The following is an 18,484-nucleotide window of genomic DNA, read 5'->3' as shown; positions in this document are numbered from 1 at the left end:
GTCTGTGCCAAGACTCGGGTCGCTCAAAGAAACTATATGTCACTACCGCACAATAGGGGGCGCTACTGAGCCGTATTTGCAAAAACGCACGATGTTTTTGGACAGTCTGGAGAAGGCCGTGGGCTGTGACGTGTGTTCCGAGTTTAAAGGCCGTAACTGTATTTTCCCGCTACTTATGGATCGGTAATGGTTTTTAACCCTTCGATTTCGACATAAAGCTGAATAGGTCACGCCCACTTCCGTCATTGGTTGCGCCCCTTTAAATCTCAGTTGATACTCATCCTGCCAGTATGTGTATGACAAAATATATTTATTTCGTCTATCGGATCTTCAGGTATAAATTTGTTGTGCTTTTGGCGCCCCCTATTGTCCGAAATGAACATGCTTTTTTGTGCCTATTCCCCAAGACAGACTGAACCTTTCCACCGAAATCTGTGATATTTGGATACATTGCGGATGAATTAGGAGCATTTATGTCTAAGCCACACCTTTTTGCTAATACGTTGCGATTGATGTCGGGCACATTTTTCCACACGTCGTGATCATATTCTACGGTAGTGTGTCTGACCCTCCACTGATGCTGTACACTAAGTTTGGTGTTGAAAAGCAACAAATTGAAATTGTAGTTAATATTTCACTGTTTTTCACATTATGCTAATTTAAAAAAAATCAAAGTAGGCGGAGCTTAGGGATATGAGAGGATAATATGTAGGGCTGCTCCACCCGGATAAGTCTGCAAAATTTCAGGTCCATCCGATTTACGCTGCGACTATGTAAATTTTTCAAAAACTGAATTTTGACAGGTGGCGCTAGAGAGCATGTCGGAAATTTTGCAACCATGGAATCCAGAATGTAACAATTTTCACCCGTCCTGGCGGCGTTGCCAAATGTCGCTACGTCAACAGTGTGGGAACCCCCTCAAAAACAGGTCCAAAGCACAGAGCAAGGAAAATAATAATAAGAATTCTACCAATAACAATAGGTCTTCGCACACTTCGTGCTCAGGCCCTAATAAATGTTATTGCCCATGACCATTTATTAAATGTTAACATATGTTATCTGTTTTCACAGTACCACCAAAAATCATCAACCTGTCAAAACATATTGTGGTAAATGAAGGCTCCAACGTCACCCTGATGTGCCAAGCCAGCGGGAAACCAGAGCCCTCCATCAGCTGGAAGCTCATCTCGTCCTCAGGTAACTTCTTCTTATACGCCTCAGAACCGTTTCTGCTGCATACACATTTTCCTCTCCGTCCTTCCTGCTGCCTCTCTCTCCCCCCCTCACCCCTCTGTGTTTATCGCTCCATCTTTGACTTTGTTTGACCCCTGGTAGATGTCTCGCTTCACTGATTACCCATCATTACCTGTTTCCAAATCATCATTACAACGTAATTGTTCGCAGGAAAGTAAACTGACCCTGTTGTTATTGGACTAATTAATTAGGATAATAGGATGAATGTAAATGTTCTGGAGGCTCTTTGAATGACGGGATTAAAACAGAGAACAGTGTGGAGCATAATGCATTTACAAGCATGCCGTGGTCATTGTGTCCAAAATTGAGATAATAGCATTGTTCATGCTCAATGGCATTTATGCCATTATTCCTTACTGAAGAATAAAGGACACAAAGTGTCCGCTGCTATTTCTGTATCCCATTGTGTCAATGCTTAATCAGGCAAGATGTTTGCATTCATAACGAGTTACATTTAAAATTCAGAGCTTTTGTGTTTCCATCTGTGCTGTCCTTTGTGTTGAAGCGGGAATCTGGGAATTGAAATGTTAATATGACACAAGTGTGACTGACCTGTCTGTAAGGAGATAAGCAGGGAGAGAGGACATTGACTGGCTCCTATTAATGAAATGCTACATGCTTGTGCATACATTACTGAGCATGCTGGGTAGCAGTGACTGTTGTTGGACACCATTGTTCTTTTGTTTTAAACAGAGAAAGCTGTTTCTTATACCAGACACATTATTTGGGATAATAATTGTATTAGGTTAGATGAAAGCAATAATATTAAGTAGATTTTTATTTAAACCTAATATTATTGCTTTCAAATATCCTGATTCAATCATGTGTAATTTCTTGACATAATACATTTAATTAAAGTCAACGTTTCAGTTTTTTCAGTGCGGAGACTTTGACATCAGCATTGAACGAGATGTTGTTTAGTTTGGATTATCTTCTTGTTGAGTTGTGTTGATATATTTAGATTTGGAGCCCATGTGCTCTTCATCTGTGCAGCATTTAGCAGAATGTCCCGGCACCGGTATAAAAACATTCTTGATTTCCAACAATCTAATGACATTGCCCACTCTGGTTTGAGTGATATCTCATTTCTAGAACACATGAACCTTTGAGAGCGAGAGAGCACATTGTTCAGCTCTGTCTCAGATGTCCACACTGCTAACCTGAGGACGCAGTACACTCAGAGGATCTGACAGAGGTTTGCAGGATAGAAACAGAAAAGGTATTAACCAGTACACATTCCCTAAGAACAAGGACTGTTACTCTTAAAAGTGTTATGAATAATCTTGTACTACCTTGTGATACAGCAGTTTAACCTTAAAGATCCTGGACACAAATGAAAAGCTAAATGACATAGTGACACTTTTTTTAAAGAAACAATGTAGTGACAGAAAACAACATGGCATATTCCTAACTTGTGAGATCAGGACATATATATAATAGTACATTTATGTATTTAAGACTACATCAAAGTTTCCCCAGATTAAAACTGTATCGACTGACACTTGGATTGGATGGAATGGATCGTACTGTATAACGGGAGTAAGATTTCATCAATTCCAATTCCATTATCAATACAAATTATCTATCAAATCTTGAGATTTTGAGTATGAAAGAAAAAGGTACATACAGGTGTATAAGCACTAGAGATGCAATTATTTAATTGTGGTCTGATTCCAATTTGCCCTTTTTTGCAAGCCTAACCTGCCAAATCCCATTTATGATAATTATTTCTAAGAAGTATAGTGAAAAGCATTCACAGATATGATATTGTTTATCACCTTTTGCAAGATACTGCACCTCTCTGCTCCTGATGGCACAGTGTGAGTGTAAAGCATATTGCTCCTGAAGAGCAGGTGACACCTTGGCCGTTTCTCAATCGCGAGGATATTGGCTTCCAAGCCAATATTTCAAGGATGCTACGTCATCGAGTGCCGCAGAAGGACTGTTCCAATCTCCAGCATACTTGGAATTCCACCGAGGCCGCGTCCTTGGTTTGGGGGAAATTTCGAGGCTGCACATGGGTAGACTTCGCGTCCTTAAAATCCCCACAATGCTTTGCGCATGGACCAATTTCCCCAAATCTGTGGCGGAAGATGTAAGGCGGGGCCTCTCATATGACGCACACCTGCACACTTGCTAGCCTGTTCCACTCTTTGTTTTCCGAATGCCAGGAAGTATTCTTGCCTTGCTTCTGAAGCAAGATGCTCAGCTCGGCTGTGCTACCAAGCAAGCGTACTCGCGATTGAGAAACGGCCCTTGTTTGGTAGCCTCTGCCACCAGAGTGTGAAAGTGTGTGTGCATGGGTGAACGCTGGCTTGTATTGTAAAGTACACACAATTAAATGTATGTGCTTTGTTATCTTAGCAAGGGATAGAATCTAACCACTGCTGCTCCTTTTAGACTTTGGATCCTTCTTTCTAGACTTCCAGCATTCAAATATGACATGCACTCATTGGTCTGTAATGTGATGAAAACATTGCAAAATGTAATCGTTTTTTTCGAAAGATTTCTTGGTAGATGACAGACCTAAAGATTCTTCCACAGCATTAATGATCATTTTAAACCCCCATACAAGAGCACGGTTTTGATTGGCAAGTTTAAGAAAAGTTTAATACCTGTCTAAAATATTACATTATAAAGCAACATATTTAAAAAACACTCAGGAGCACTGTATTTGTGTGTGTGAGTCCCACTAAATAAACTGTTTATGATCAGTTAGGCAGTAGAACCAACACATAATTGCATTTATTGCCATCACAAAAGGTGACTTTTCACCAGCACTTAAAACTGTAGGTTCTTCTTGCCTAATTAGGAAAAGTTGCCTGTTAAATCAGAAGATGTCAATCCCATTTCAATATGATCATGATGTGAATGAGACTGGTCTCGCAGTCTCCTTACCCTTTAGTAATTGTTACTCCTAATTAGCCAATTGGTGAGCTTGTGAGTAGAGCAGAGGGGGGGTGATCTGACAGGATTGACTGCTGGGCCAGAGGGGGATGACGTGTTTCTGAGGCGTGGGACTGAAGCACTCAGCTATCTCTGGGAACTATTGCTGTGAAATCTCATTAACCTGATCCAACAGCTCGTCTCACTGCTGCTTTAACTTCCTGACTCCGGTGAGACCAACAGAGCTGTTTCCTTTTCAGACCCCCTAAAGGTGCCATCTATTATAATTGGCTGTAAATACATTTTGACGTGGGAGGAGATTGAGGAAGCTGAGTCATGCATTGAACAAACTGGTTTAACTTTAACATGTTGGGATGATCTCTTGTATGTATGTATCTTTATATATTTTGGGTGGAGTTTGCCTGTTCTCCAAAGACATGCATGTTAGGTAAATTGGTGACTTTAAACTGCCAGAAGTGGGAATGTGAGTCAGACCCGGCGCCAGAACAAATCTACAGAGAGGGCATATGATTTTCATGGGAGGGCACACAAAACCGTCATGTACTGCGGCCAGTGTCGACGCCAGAGATTTTCTTTTTGGGGGTGCTGTGGGGTAGCTTGACGTTTCATAGAGGGTGCTCAAACATGTAGGGTTTCCCATTAAGGTACCGGCGCTACAGTGGAATGTTCTACTGCAACACTCCCCACATACACAGTACACCGGCGACTGTTACAATGAAGGCCTGTTCCTCCCTGGCCCTCCCTCGGCGCCGGGTCTGATGTGAGTGTTCGTCTCCCTGCATCACTCAGGGTGTACAGGTATAAACTGCAGTACAGAAGAGGTAACATAACACGTTTAATACAGGAAGACTCCATCTGCATTCATACATGCAGTCTTGTTAGTCTACAACCCTTGGGGGCCCACCATTTATTTTTGAAATCAATGGTTTAATTGAGTCTGTTTTTTCATGGTGTGTTTTCCTAAGCAGCAAAGGTGTTAAAATGAAGGGACAGTAACGGCCTCTACTCTGATCTTTGCTTAGTGTGTGTGTGTGTGTGTGTGTGTGTGTGTGTGTGTGTGTGTGTGTGTGTGTGTGTGTGTGTGTGTGTGTGTGTGTGTGTGTGTGTGTGTGTGTGTGTGTGTGTGTGTGTGTGTGTGTGTGTGTGTGTGTGTGTGTGTGTGTGTGTGTGTTGCTGGGATTGTGCAGCTTTTGGCTACACTTCCAAAAAGCCAGACCTTTTTTGTGCAACAACAACCTGATTGAGAATCATTATGCTAAACAGAGCATGTTCAGAGCAGTAGGCCCAATCAGAGACATTCTTTATTCTATGCTCATCTCAGCACTCTTCATGATCAAAATGTATGCAGTGACTGTTTGCTTCTGTTTATTATTTATCTGTTGAAAGTCCATATCTGAGAAAGTGCATTTAAATTCAGAGTGAAGATGCTTTTTGCAGGCACCAACAAAACTACAATTCAGGGATGTCCATAGGCTTTCAGTTTAGTGTGGGATGAAAATGTAAATAGCCTAGCGTGAGCTTGAGAAGCTGTCGTTTTGATTCTCCTCATGCAAGATAAAAGACAACAGTGATTCACTGTTTTCCCAATGTGTGTTTTTTTGGTTGTTTTTCTCTCAGATTGTTAACTGTCAATGTGCTGAGCTCTAGCTGTTATATTTTGTGTTGCCACTTTTCTATCAGTTTAATCTCCAGTATTCAACTGAGGGCCAACTAAACAAGAATACACAGAGTGCCAGTGCATTGTTGTCCCCCCGCCTCAGAGAGAGCAGCAGAGCAGGAAATGTCCTGCTTCCTGCTGCAGTCCAAACTTCTGCTCCAGTATCTCCCTGCTGCAGAGCAACTCTCAGCCCGGGGCCATTCAGTGTGAGCCCAGATATTTCAAGTACTCTGGGGTGTTCAAAGAGTGAATTAAATAAATAAAGGTCCTGTGTGTGTGTGTGTGTGTGTGTGTGTGTGTGTGTGTGTGTGTGTGTGTGTGTGTGTGTGTGTGTGTGTGTGTGTGTGTGTGTGTGTGTGTGTGTGTGTGTGTGTGTGTGTGTGTGTGTGTGTGTGTGTGTGTGTGTGTGTGTGTGTGTGTGTGTGCATAAAGATTGATGATTTCAGGTTGGGTGTTGCGGCTCTCACACAGCCGTGACCCGGCTCCCCCTCACCTTTGATAGATAGATGGCTTTAGGGGCTTGTGGCGGATCAGAAGTGATCCTCGGTATCTCCCACAGACACACACCCTGACTGCAGAGTTTGTCAGCCAGGCGGCTAGACGACGCCCTGTTGCAATAAGGCGGCCGAAATGAACACGCACATGATTGAATTCGGCCTTGGAGCAATGAAAGTTTTCCAGATTTGCACACGCCTGGATGCCTGGAAAGATTCATTTGAAGTTGGAGTTAATGGAATTGGTAGTCATAGTAGATTGGTCCTTCTTCGACCCCTTTGAAGGTGAAATACTGTTATATCAGTACCATATCGATGCATTTCCGGTGTTAGATGCATTTTGGCAGCGGCTTAGCTTTAGAAATATTCTTGTTGAAAAGTTATTTTATTCATTTGTTTTTTTGTCTTAGTGACCTTCATCATGAATTATTCACTTCTATCTTCTAAAAATGTTGAGGCTACAGCTGCCTCCATCGTTGATGTTGTTCAGCTTCTATTGGAGTATTAACACAGAATACACTGTTCACCTGTATGGCTGCAACACACACACATAGTGCTCACGTCACTGCACAATAACTGGCTCTCCCTACTAGTGAGGACACAGTCAGGAATAGATTCCACCTGTTAATAAACTAGTGACCATGATGCTGTTACCAATTACAACGGACATATCCGAAAAACAAATGTGGCTCCAGCTCTGATCTCTAACGTTTGGTGGCTGTGTGTCTGTCCTCTCTGCTGAAGCCCAGCCGGCCGCTTCTCGTTAATCGCTATTGTTTTCCAACCCAGTTGAGATTCAACCACGTCCACTTTAGCATCGGCGTAGCTCTGCACGGCTGCGTCATGGATGTATAAATAGAACATTGCTGTCCCCATGTTAACAACTCTTTTAAGTATTAGTACCTCGACTAAAAAAACAAAACAATGGTTTATCAGTCCACAAAGAATGAGGTAACTCCCTCTCCCTCACTTCCTTTCGCATGGAGACAAGTGGGCTGCTGCTCTGGAGACCCACCTTTTGTTAGCCGCTGTAGCAGCCATGCTGCAAAGCGTTACATTAACTCGGCTATGTAAGTGTCATCGTATTTAATACAAAAAACCCCGCTAATTATCATCAATGTACTTTGAAAAATATGCTCTATTTATTAACTGTAACTGTCAAATTCATATTTCGTGGGATGAAAATTCCAAGGGTGGCGTTCTGACGCTGCGTTGATGCTTTCATCATGCAGAATTGGTGTGGTTGAATATGACCTGGATTGGAAAAACAATCGACGCGAGCTGGCCACACAAGACGAGACTCTGTATTCAGCACAACTTCATATCAAAAGTTTACAGATTGCCTGATTATCAGGTTCTATATTAATAGCATTGAGCTACCATCTGAAATATTGTTTTCTTTTTGCTGTGACTCTGCTGCTTCTGCTAAGTATTTAAAAAAATACAGTTATTTTATTATGGGATTAGTTTTGTTTCATAAAGATAAAGCAACACTTTCTCAGAATCAAGCAAAACTAAGAGTTTAAGAGAAAAAGAAACTGAGTCATGCAAAATAAATTTAATTTCAAAAATAAAACTATAAGTTGCAAACAAATCATTTGTGTAATCATGTAAACTATAAGTCTTTTTTCTTTGTTTTAACATATCTTTTTGTTTGCAGTTCTCTTTGCTTCTTTCTCAATGATCAGACTTTTGCTCTCGCTGCAGCTCTTCTCGTTTGCGCTCCTTCATTTTTAGTTTTTGATTCTGACACAAACATCCCAGGTGGGCGGGACTTTCAGGGGTGTGTCCCCATTGGCTACTCAGTTTTTGAGTGACAGCCCACTACACCACAGATCATACAGTGCAACTCATGCAGCAAACTCCGGAGTCCACTCGGCCACGTTAGTGTTGGTGCCTCCTGGGGAGTTTTCATGAACATATCGGACTTCTCTTATGGATTGCTGTGCATTAGACTTGTGTTGTGTAGTTTATGCTTTATTCCAACTTTAAATATGTTAATACCTGAACACACTGCTGCGTTCTCAATTTGGGATCGATAAAGTGTCTGTCTGTCTATCTATTTATATTATAGATAAAAAAAACACATCTATGTATTTTCAAGCTAAAGGTGATATACAATATAAACTGTAAACTGTTATCTTTTCAAAGACATGTTACATTTCAAAAGCATATATTGCTATGTTTAGGACAAACAATTAAAGACTGCTTTAATTGAACAAATTCTACAATATAAAAGTGGCAGGTTTGCTTTATTAAACAGACCAGACCTAGGCTGCATACCAACACAATTAGGAACATGCTCACATCTTACTGTGTTGGTCTGAAGAGCTGAAGCATTCATACACAATGGATAAAAACTGTGTCGTCTCATTCTATATCCTGTGAGAAAATGATATACATTTAGCATTAAAAATTCGACATACTATTCCTAGCCTGAGGAAGATCTGAATAATCAACAGATTTGAATGGAATCTAACATTTTCATGTAGAATAAAGACAAAAGAGTGATTATACAAATTACATTTATTGCAATTTGAACCAGAAGATGAAGTCTCAAAGAATGTTATAAATAAAAGGACATAAAACAAAAAGGTGGATAATAATAAAATCTATTATTTATTGTGTGTTCAGTTGTGCTCACCTGTAGCAGCTGAAACATATATCATCACATTAACATGGTCCTTTTCCTTTCGTGACCATTTTAGAGTAATTTAGTTCCCTTTTCCTTCCATGAACTGTAAGATGGCCAACACACGGACAATCTGAGCTTCTCCCCGATATCTACTGCAGCCTATTATTAGACAGGGCAATGGGGGAACCTCTACAATGTATCATATCTTATCAGAATTACTGTGAGCTGTATGAGAGTATATTGACGACAACTTTACTATAAAGTTAAAATAGTTATTGTATTTATATCTGGTATAGTGCAGATAAGATTATTAAATACTAAACAAAATTAAGGAAAAAGGATTATTTTATTTGCTCTATTTATTTATTTATCATATTCCATGGGTGAAACATTATCATTTCAAATGCTTTTTTTTCAATAGAAACTTTTAAGATGAACTGCTGACAGTTCTTTGCAATGAAAATGTTCAACACTCAAGAGGAGTGTATTCTTCAGGAGGACTTTCTTTGTGTGCGATTCATCCTTTCACATTCACTTCTATACTGTATATTCTTCAAAGCTTTAACTAACATACTGTATCGTTTATCTATGCAGCTGCTTCTGCTGAAGTCTAACAGAGATACAAAAGGATTGGTGGTCTCAGAGATGAGCAGCAGCCATGCTTTTCTCTGAGTATGCTCAGATACATGCCGGGTCAGATCCAAAGCGCGCTGTCACAGCAGACTCTTTGAGCTGCAGACCTCTTTAATAGAAGGAAAGCTGCTTTAGTCTTCGCACACCAACACAGAACCCCCAGCTACTTTATTTCTGATTCTTTTTTCCGCTAACCCCTTTTATGTTTGTTTCGTTCAAAGAGGATGATGCATCAAAGGCACATTAAGAAGTTCCATACTGTATGCTAAAGGCTGATCGTCAGTGGGGAAAGACCCATGTATTGACTGAGCTGCAGCCGCTCGCTCCCCCTCATTGTCTTCGCAGACATCTTTGAAATAAGCGTTCTTTCTCAGTGTTTGTCTGAGTAACAAAAGCTTTTGTTGCCTCTTCTAGAACACATTTCACTTCAACTTCCTTTCCCTCAAGAGGACGCTGGTGACAGCATCTCCCCTCCCTCTCGCTCTCTGGTTCTGTGTCTGTCTGTGAACAGCTCCTCTCTGCCATTCTGCTTCTATTTCCTTCCCTCCCCTTGCTTGGATTCATCCATTTCAATCCTGTCTCACCATATCCCCTCACTCTCTCTTTTTAAATGCCTATATCCCCCAAGCATCTGCTCTCCTTTCTTTTGTACCTCCTCCTCTGAATTTGCTCCCCTCGCCCTCCACACAAATATCTGTCTCTCTTTCCCTTCCCCTCCACCCCCCCCCCCCTGTGCCCCTGAGTTAGAGGATGGCATTTCAGGGACAAAGAAAGGGTACATTATCTCCTGCAGGCCTCTCCCGAGACTTCCTGGCCCTTTCTGCTTTCTTCTGCCCCCCACCTTCTCCTCGCTGTCCCTGATGTGCTGCCATGTCCTGTCACCTTGATGGCAGGGCACACAACTCCTCACTAATGACTCCTTAACACAGAAGAGTAAAGTTAAAGAGGAAACTTTACTGAAAACACTGAAGCGTTGACTTTAATTAAATGTATTATGTCAACAGATTTCACATAACTGTATTAGGTTAGCTGAAAGTAATAATATTAAGTTGAACCTATTTAAACGTAATATCATTGCTTTTAACTAACCTAATACAGTTATGTGAAATCTGTTGACATAATACATTTAATTAAAGTCAACGCTTCAGTTTTTCAGTGTTGAGGAAATACAGTAGATGAGCAGTAATCATGTTTTATTGTTAATGTTGTTTCTCTTCATGAACATATGTCCACTTAAATATAAGTTTGCTATAATAATAAAACAATTATGTTAGCTGTAATTTGGCCCTTCATAGTGTTTCATTATCAGACAGTCTACAGATTTGTATCTGGCATGGTTCTTTTTTGAGATGTTTATATTTTATGTTTGTTTTTATTTTTCTTCTCTTTTTCTTTTCCAATGATGTGCAATGCCTTGCTTTTACATGCTGCTGTAAACGAAAAATTCACAATTTGGGATCAACAAAGTATCTTTTAAGGGATTTCTCAGGGTTGGCGTGGGTCACTGTTCCTGCTGAGCCAACAATTTCTTCCTCTCTTGTTCACATTAAGAGAAACATCATTATGTGGCACATGTGTTTGGATTTCAATGGCTTCACGTGCACAGTTGGGTGACCGGCGGTCAAACTGACAGCAGCAGCACATGAAGAAGTGCAGCTTTGAGAGAACAGGCCAAAGATAATAATGAAGTATTACTGTCTGTTCATTTAGGATCATTTGGAGCAAACAAAAACAAACCTGGCACTGACCCTAACTCGTAATATAGAAATAAATGAGGCAGAGGTGATTCATGTAAATCAGAAACAAGTCCCTGGCAGCAGCTGAAGGATGATCGTCTGTGCTGAAAGCTATGATCATAATGATAGTGTGTATGGTGATGTTCTATCTCACACAGGCTCCGCCCTCTACTGGACTCTATGGGTACTACTCTCATCAATGATACGCGAGCGTTCACACACTGAAGTTGTATAAACGTAGCCGGCCAATCCGGGCGAGCCTACCTGAATGCTCGCGCAGGCTCACAGTATATAAGGCAGCTACACCTACTGACTGTCATCCTTTTCTCTTCAGCGAGCGGGACAACACCTGAGAAAAGCATTCGAAACAAGTAAAAAGTATCTTACCTCCAGGCAAGCGAATGGAGTCGCCACTGCAGGAAACCCAGGCCTGTCCCTCATGCCCGGCTTAATAGCGGGCGCCGATCCTCACCAGCTCTGCTTCGAGTGCCTGGGACCAGACCACGCCAAAGACGAGCTCGAGGTGGTGGACGTGGGAGACCAGGATATGGCCGAGGCGACGCCACCAACGTTCGCCATCCCAGCCGTGCGGGTTATGGCTCTGTTTGCTGAGGAGGAAGAAGATGACTTCGCCTCATCGGTGTCTGACACTTCCGGGTCCGGAATTGTTGCCAGATATCCGGCAGTGTGTGGAGGCATCGTGGCAACAGACACTGAAAGCGAGAGCTCCGGTGGCAGGAAAGGTAGGTATTCTGAGGGTGCGGGGCCGCACGGAGATCTCATATCCCGGCGTGCCCCCCCTCGATGAGAGCCTGGCAACACCTCTGCTCCCACAGGCAGCAGGCTGGGCGGAGAACCTCTGCCAAATTAATATCCTGGTCCACGGTGTGGCCGCCGCTGCTTGCCGTGTGATGTCCCTGGCTACGGAAAGGGCTCTTTGGATCGATTTCCTTGGTCACGTGAATGAGGAGAAGTCGCAGCTTAGCCGTATGCTGCTTCTTGCTCATCCTCAGAGGAGAGAACACTGTCCCACACTCACCGCCCCCGCTGTAACTCCAGTAAAGGAAGCAGCAGGTGGGCGCGCGCACATGAGTGTAATAAACCGCAGAAAGTGCTGTCAAAGCACTGTGCGGGTTCAGGGACGCTATAGCCGGCGTGTTGTTGTCAGAAAACACGCCTCGCCTGGTATAATAGCTCAGATTAATGCATTTCACCGTTAAGGTGAAACACAGCGTTAATACGAAGGCGCGCGGCCCCGCGAGAGTGGCCGCGGTGCGTTCAAGGACCTCAGCGGAGGCTCGACCCTTTTAATGTCGGTTCCCCATGAGCCAATCTTCCTTTCATGGAAGGTTTGTTGGCGGAGAGGGCCACCAGAGAGTACCACAGCTTCTTAGCTGCGGCCCCACAGCTGCTTTCTCAGCTGTGTACTGACAGAATGGGTGGACAGGACACTGGGACTGGGTTACTCACTCCAGTTCTGCAGCGTCCCTCCTCCATTCAGGGCTGTAAGAGAGGCAAATCTATCATCCCAGGAGGAAATAGGTTTCCTTTCAACAGAAATTCTGGCCCTGTTGCAAAAACGGTGGGTTACGTATTGTAACCCTAGTTCTATAGGCACAGGTGGAGCCCTCTATTGGACTATATGCTCTCAGAAAGAGAGAGAGAAAAAATAGAGGGCCACCAGAGAGTACCACAGCTTCTTAGCTGCGGCTCCACAGCTGCTTGCAGGTCCCCTAACACAGTTTTATGGGGAATGGAAGCTCAGCTGTGTACTGACTGAATGGGTGGACAGGACACTGGGACTGGGTTTCTCACTCCAGTTCTGCAACGTCCCTCCTCCATTCAGGGCTGCAAAAAGTTCCACATGTTAAACAGTTACTGGAACTGGAGCAGCCGGGCGATTGGTTCACAACCATCGACCTGAAGGACGCTTACTTTCATGTCAAAATTGTTCCAAAACATAGGAAGTATTTGCTTTGTGCCTTCCAGGGGATAGCCTACGACAGGGCTTCTCAAACTCCGGACCAAGGTCCGGATCTGGACCGAACTGCAAATCAATCCGGACCGAACCCTGTGTCCCATTATAAAAAAAGATTCTGATAAATTAATGTACATCATCATGTACGCGCGTCTTGTGTCTGACGTGTTGTGAGAATGAACGTGCATATATATTTACTTGTGTGTGCGAGCGTGACACGCATAGCAGACCGCAAGTTTACCTTGACATACTGTATGTATGTATTGAATGTGTGTGTGTATACAGGGGCGCCGTTTACTGACAGGCAAGGCAGGCAAGGCAGGCAAGTGCTTGGACCAGAAGGGGGCCCCCAAAGAAGGTAGATTAAGAAGGTCCACAGCAACGACAACATGAAACACCCTTTAATTTACTGGACATGTCGGGAAACCCCCTCAAGGGGGCCCCATGCATAGAGCGCCAAGAAACTGCTTCTTAATTTCAGTTTCGTTTCTCCGTTCGGGGGGGGGGGGGGGACTTTACTGGCATTGATCCGGACCAGTGACCTTGTATAAAGTTCACAACTGGACCTTTAATTAAAAAGTTTGAGTACCCCTGGCCTACGAGTACAACAGATTACCGTTTGGCTACTCCCTGTCCCCACGCACATTCAGTGTACGCCCCCGTCGAGAGCGAGGTGTACGCCCCCATCGAAGGAGAGGTGTACACCCCCATCGAGAAAGGGGGCAGGCTACGTGCCACTCTGTCAGAGAACAGACGGACGTCCATGCTTCAGGCAGTTTTCAGACTGTGACGGGGGGCAACGGTGACAGCCCTGACCATCATGCAGACCAGGGACGTGCACAGACATTTTGGGGGGCGGGTGCTCAAGTGAGAAAAAGGGCACTTCCCATAATCATTTATAAAAAACAAATGTAAAACAAAAAGTTAAATATAGTTGCACATCTCTGACTACAGACTATCCAGGCAGCAAGAGTGGGATCCACCACAGCCTGTTACAGAACGAAGTGGTTGGGATTCCAACGTTGGTGCGAGGAAGAGAGTCTAGAGCCTCTGTCCGGTATATTGGGCTCTATTCTATCCTATTTACATGCTCTACGCCTTTCCACCGCTGCGTCTCATTCCCCCACTCCTGGAGGGGGTGAGACGAGAACAGTTGTCGGTCATTCTGGTAGCCCCAGGTCGCCGCTCGGCGCCGTGGTACACAGAAGTGACACAAATTATGGTGGGCCAGCCCTGGACAGTTCCTCAGTTCTGGGGGCGCTGTCTCAGGAGGCGGGTGCAATAGGGGCGTTACCCACTCTGGGCCAACCTCTCCAGGCTCCTGAGAGGGACAGGCTGAGAAGGGGTGGACTGTCTGACAAGGTTATTCAGACTATCCAGGCAGCAAGAGCAGGATCCACCACAGCCTGTTACAGGACGAAGTGGTTGGGATTCCTGCAGTTACTGGAACTGGTGCAGCCGGGCGATTGGTTCACAACCATCGACCTGAAGTAAGCGTTTACTTTCATGTCGAAGTTGCTAGAAAGCCAAAACAGGAAGTATTTGCGTTTTGCCTTCCAGGGGATAGCCTACGAGTACAACAGACTACCGTTCGGCTACTCCCTATCCCCACGCACGTTCAGCAAATGTGTGGCCACAGCGCTTCAGCTGCTTCGCGACCATGGCATGAGGGTTTTATTTTATCTCAACGACCTCATAGTCATGTCCAGGTCCAGGGAATGAGCAGATGTTTCACACAGCCCAATTGATCTTACATCTAACCAAGTTGGGGGTTTGCGGTCAATTGGAAGAAGAGCAGTCCCATACCTCACCAGCAGGTGGGGTATCTGGGGATTTTGCTCGATGCAGCCCCCATCGAGAGCTAGGTGTACGCCCCCATCGAGAGAGAGGTGTACGCCCCATCGAGAAGGAGGGCAGGGTACGTGCCACTCTGTCAGAGAACAGACAGACGTCCCTGCTTCAGGCAGACTGAACGTTGGTGCGAGGAAAGGAGTCTAGAGCCTCTGTCCGGTACATTGGGCTCTATTCTATCCTATCTACAGCTAATGGTGGACAAGGGGCTTGCTCATGCCACTGTCAAGGTGTATGCAGCAGCCATCTCGTCCTGTCATGAGGGATTTGGCGGCAGACCAATCTTTAGCCAACCGCTTATGAAGCGTTTTTTGCAGGGGATCAGGAGACAGAGCCGAGTGGTGCATGTCTCCACCCCGCAATAAGAACTGCCATTGAGCCTCTGGAGCTCTTCTCCCTGAAAGGTTATACAGCTAGACGGCTTTAGTCTTCCACCCCATACAGGGGTGGAGGGCTCTCCCCGCCTGCCCACAGGCAGAGAGCAGAGAGCCTTTCCCCAATGGGGTCTGTGCACACTCTACACGTGGTGTGGCTATGTCGACAGCCTTGTTCGACGGTAGAGTAGAGGGCGGAGCCTGTGTGAGATAGACCGGGGGGTTACGTATTGTAACCCTAGTTCTATAAGCACAGGCGGAGCCCTCTACCTAGGGGCCCTGTCTTCCCTATGCCGCTCACTGAAGAGGGTGTATGACAGTCAGGAGGTGTAGCTGCCTTATATGCTGTGAGCCTGCGCGCATATTCAGGTAGGCTCGCCCGGATTGGCCGGCTACGTTTATACAACTTCAGTGTGTGAACGCTCGCGTATCATTGATGAGAGTAGTACCCATAGAGTCCAGTAGAGGGCTCCGCCTGTGCTTATAGAACTAGGGTTACAATACGTAACCCCCCGTTTTTTCTATATGTTCTTCTAGAATGCATACCAGTGTTTTCTGATCTGTACTCTATCAGTAGGACAACCTAGGGAGTGTGTCTCCAAACAATTGTAACACCTCACAAATATATGGAATGGGTTATATTAAGGTACCCGATATGGCAAAATAAATGTTGGATATTCAGAGTGGGCTCTAATGCCACTGTAGGACTACATATGGTAGGACAATCTGTTTTATTAGTACTGATTCATCTATTTGCAATGTTTTGTTAAAAAAACACCTTTAATATACTTTCTTACAAATAATTAGTTTTAAAGATGGAAGCAAACTGTAAGAATGTAATCCTTTCCAATCCCTGGTGAGTCAAAATGTTACGAAACATTGCTATGGCAACTGAATCTGCTGGCACACGATGAGCCATCGTATGGACGCATTAGATGGATGCAGTTTAGTTTGGGTCTTTAACAACTTAAGTGAGAACAAAAAAATCATGTATTATATGACAGTTTTTACCTTTGCTATCTAATGTAGCTGCTTTCCTATAAGCTGTACATCAAATTGATAAAGGAGAAATACATTATTTTGTTAGCAGATGCACTATCTTTCCTGTGAGGTATAGGGTGCTTTTATTGCCCAACCTTTTTTGAACCGAGAGCTACTTTTAAAGTTGCCAGTCTGCCGAGATCTACCAGTCCAAATAGAGAGGCGTAGCCATTACTGACAGCCTACTACCAGGTAAATACACACTTCTACTTGTATAAAACTGACTTTTGTAAGATTAATACTTCATAAAATACTGCAGATCCTTTATCTTACCTCTTTCTAATCATACAAGTATTTAACTGAAGTTACACAACAGTGTTGTTGATACAGAGTTGGACTTTATTCACACGTCACAAACTACAGTGGGTAATGTTTTCAAGAAACATTGAACAGTGCTGCCACATATGACACAGGAAAAAAAGAAAAGATTCTGAACCCTTTCTTTGCCATTATATAAAAATAGTGTTGCTACAAAAGTATAAATTAGGCTTACTAATAAGACAACTCAGATCTGAAGCTACACAGGAATCTGCTGCCAAAGTGCAATAAAAAAGACAAAATTAATAGAATCAAACCCTTTGTTGCATTTTAGTAGAGTATAAAAAGAAATGCCTTTAAAATAGGATGCAAGCAACACTAGTTTCTTAACCTGAATTGATAATAGACTATAATCAATTTAAGTTTGCATTCTTATACCATTTTGTACAATAATTATAATGAATAAGTTCAAACAAACTAAAACTTACAGCTGATTAATAACGGTATCTAACTTGAGTTTTTATTATATCAAAAACCTGTTGAAATGCTACTGTTATTTCTACTGTCCCCAAAAAGCGCGTCGGCAGCCTCCAGGAATGCTTCTTTCACAACTTCGCCGTCTTTGAAAGACTTCATGTGTTTGGCAAGAACGTGACTGACACGATAAGATGCTATGGTAGCAGCCTTGCTCTTGTTGTTGGGCCTGGTGAAAATGGACTGCTGTGCATTTAGCTGTCCTTTCAGGTCCCTCACCTTTTGGGAGCGTAGGGCAGAATTAGGAGGGAATCCCGTCTCGTAGCGTTTGTGCACTGTTTTGAAATGCCGCTCCTAAATGGCCCTTCTTCGGTAAAGCCACGCTCGCATTGCAGATGAGACAGATGGACTTTGAATTGGAATAGATACAAAAATAATCATCCTCCCACTCGGAGTGAAAATGATATATTTTGGGCTTTTTTGCTTCTGCCATAATTGCGGTCTTGTGTGTGTGCGGACTGTCACTCCTGTTTACACGGACAACGTCAGCGAAATAGTGCCCACTGCCCACCAGCCACGTCCCGACACATGGGGTCACGCCGGCCAATCACAAAGCTTTGATGCATTCAAGTGCATTATTCTGGCACAGGAAGATTATGTTATAGGACATTAACGATAAAACAGAATATTGTTGTTCTATTTTTAGACACATCTCGCGATCGACTGGTTGGGCACCCCTGTTTAAAACAAAGCTTTAAAGCGTTCGCTATTATCAGACAACATTCAAAGTAGGATTGTGAGAGGAATTGCATAGCTCTGTTACAGCTGGTATTGTCAAGTGTCTTAGGACACATAGAGAAAGATTGATTATTGAAAAGTGTCAGTGTAAAGGATAGCTGCTCATGATGCTGATGTGAAGTTCTCTGCTGTAAAACTGCTGCCTGATGTGAGGACGTGGAGAATGTTCTGCAGCTGGCAGCTTGACTTATTACGTCTCCTCAGAGGAAGGCAGGGTGGATTTAAGTGACACTGTGGTCTCTATTGGCGAAATGTAGTTCCTCTTTAGAGAGAAAGCCAAGCAGAAAAAGGAACAGAGTGGAACCTTCAAACCTACATGAGTCCTCCTGATACTCCTCGTCAGCTGATCATTGAGCCAGTGAGAACTTCTCTCATAACAACCTTCCCAGGTGCA

At 43.6% G+C, this 18,484-nt stretch overlaps 1 protein-coding gene across 3 annotated transcripts in view; it reads left to right on the top strand.

Annotated features, from left to right (window-relative positions):
- The window catches only part of ntm (neurotrimin), a 501,504-nt gene that overhangs the window by 473,286 nt on the left and 9,734 nt on the right, over positions 1 to 18,484 (top strand). For all 3 annotated transcript variants that reach the window (XM_034117346.1, XM_034117345.1, XM_034117344.1), the window contains one exon: positions 1,072 to 1,197. In XM_034117346.1, coding sequence (XP_033973237.1) covers positions 1,072 to 1,197 — 126 coding nt within the window. The remainder of the gene's footprint in view (positions 1 to 1,071; positions 1,198 to 18,484) is intronic.

Source organism: Trematomus bernacchii, unplaced genomic scaffold, assembly GCF_902827165.1.
Source record: "Trematomus bernacchii unplaced genomic scaffold, fTreBer1.1, whole genome shotgun sequence".
NCBI classification, from domain to species: domain Eukaryota; kingdom Metazoa; phylum Chordata; class Actinopteri; order Perciformes; family Nototheniidae; genus Trematomus; species Trematomus bernacchii.
This window is presented reverse-complemented; position numbering and strand designations above follow the sequence as displayed.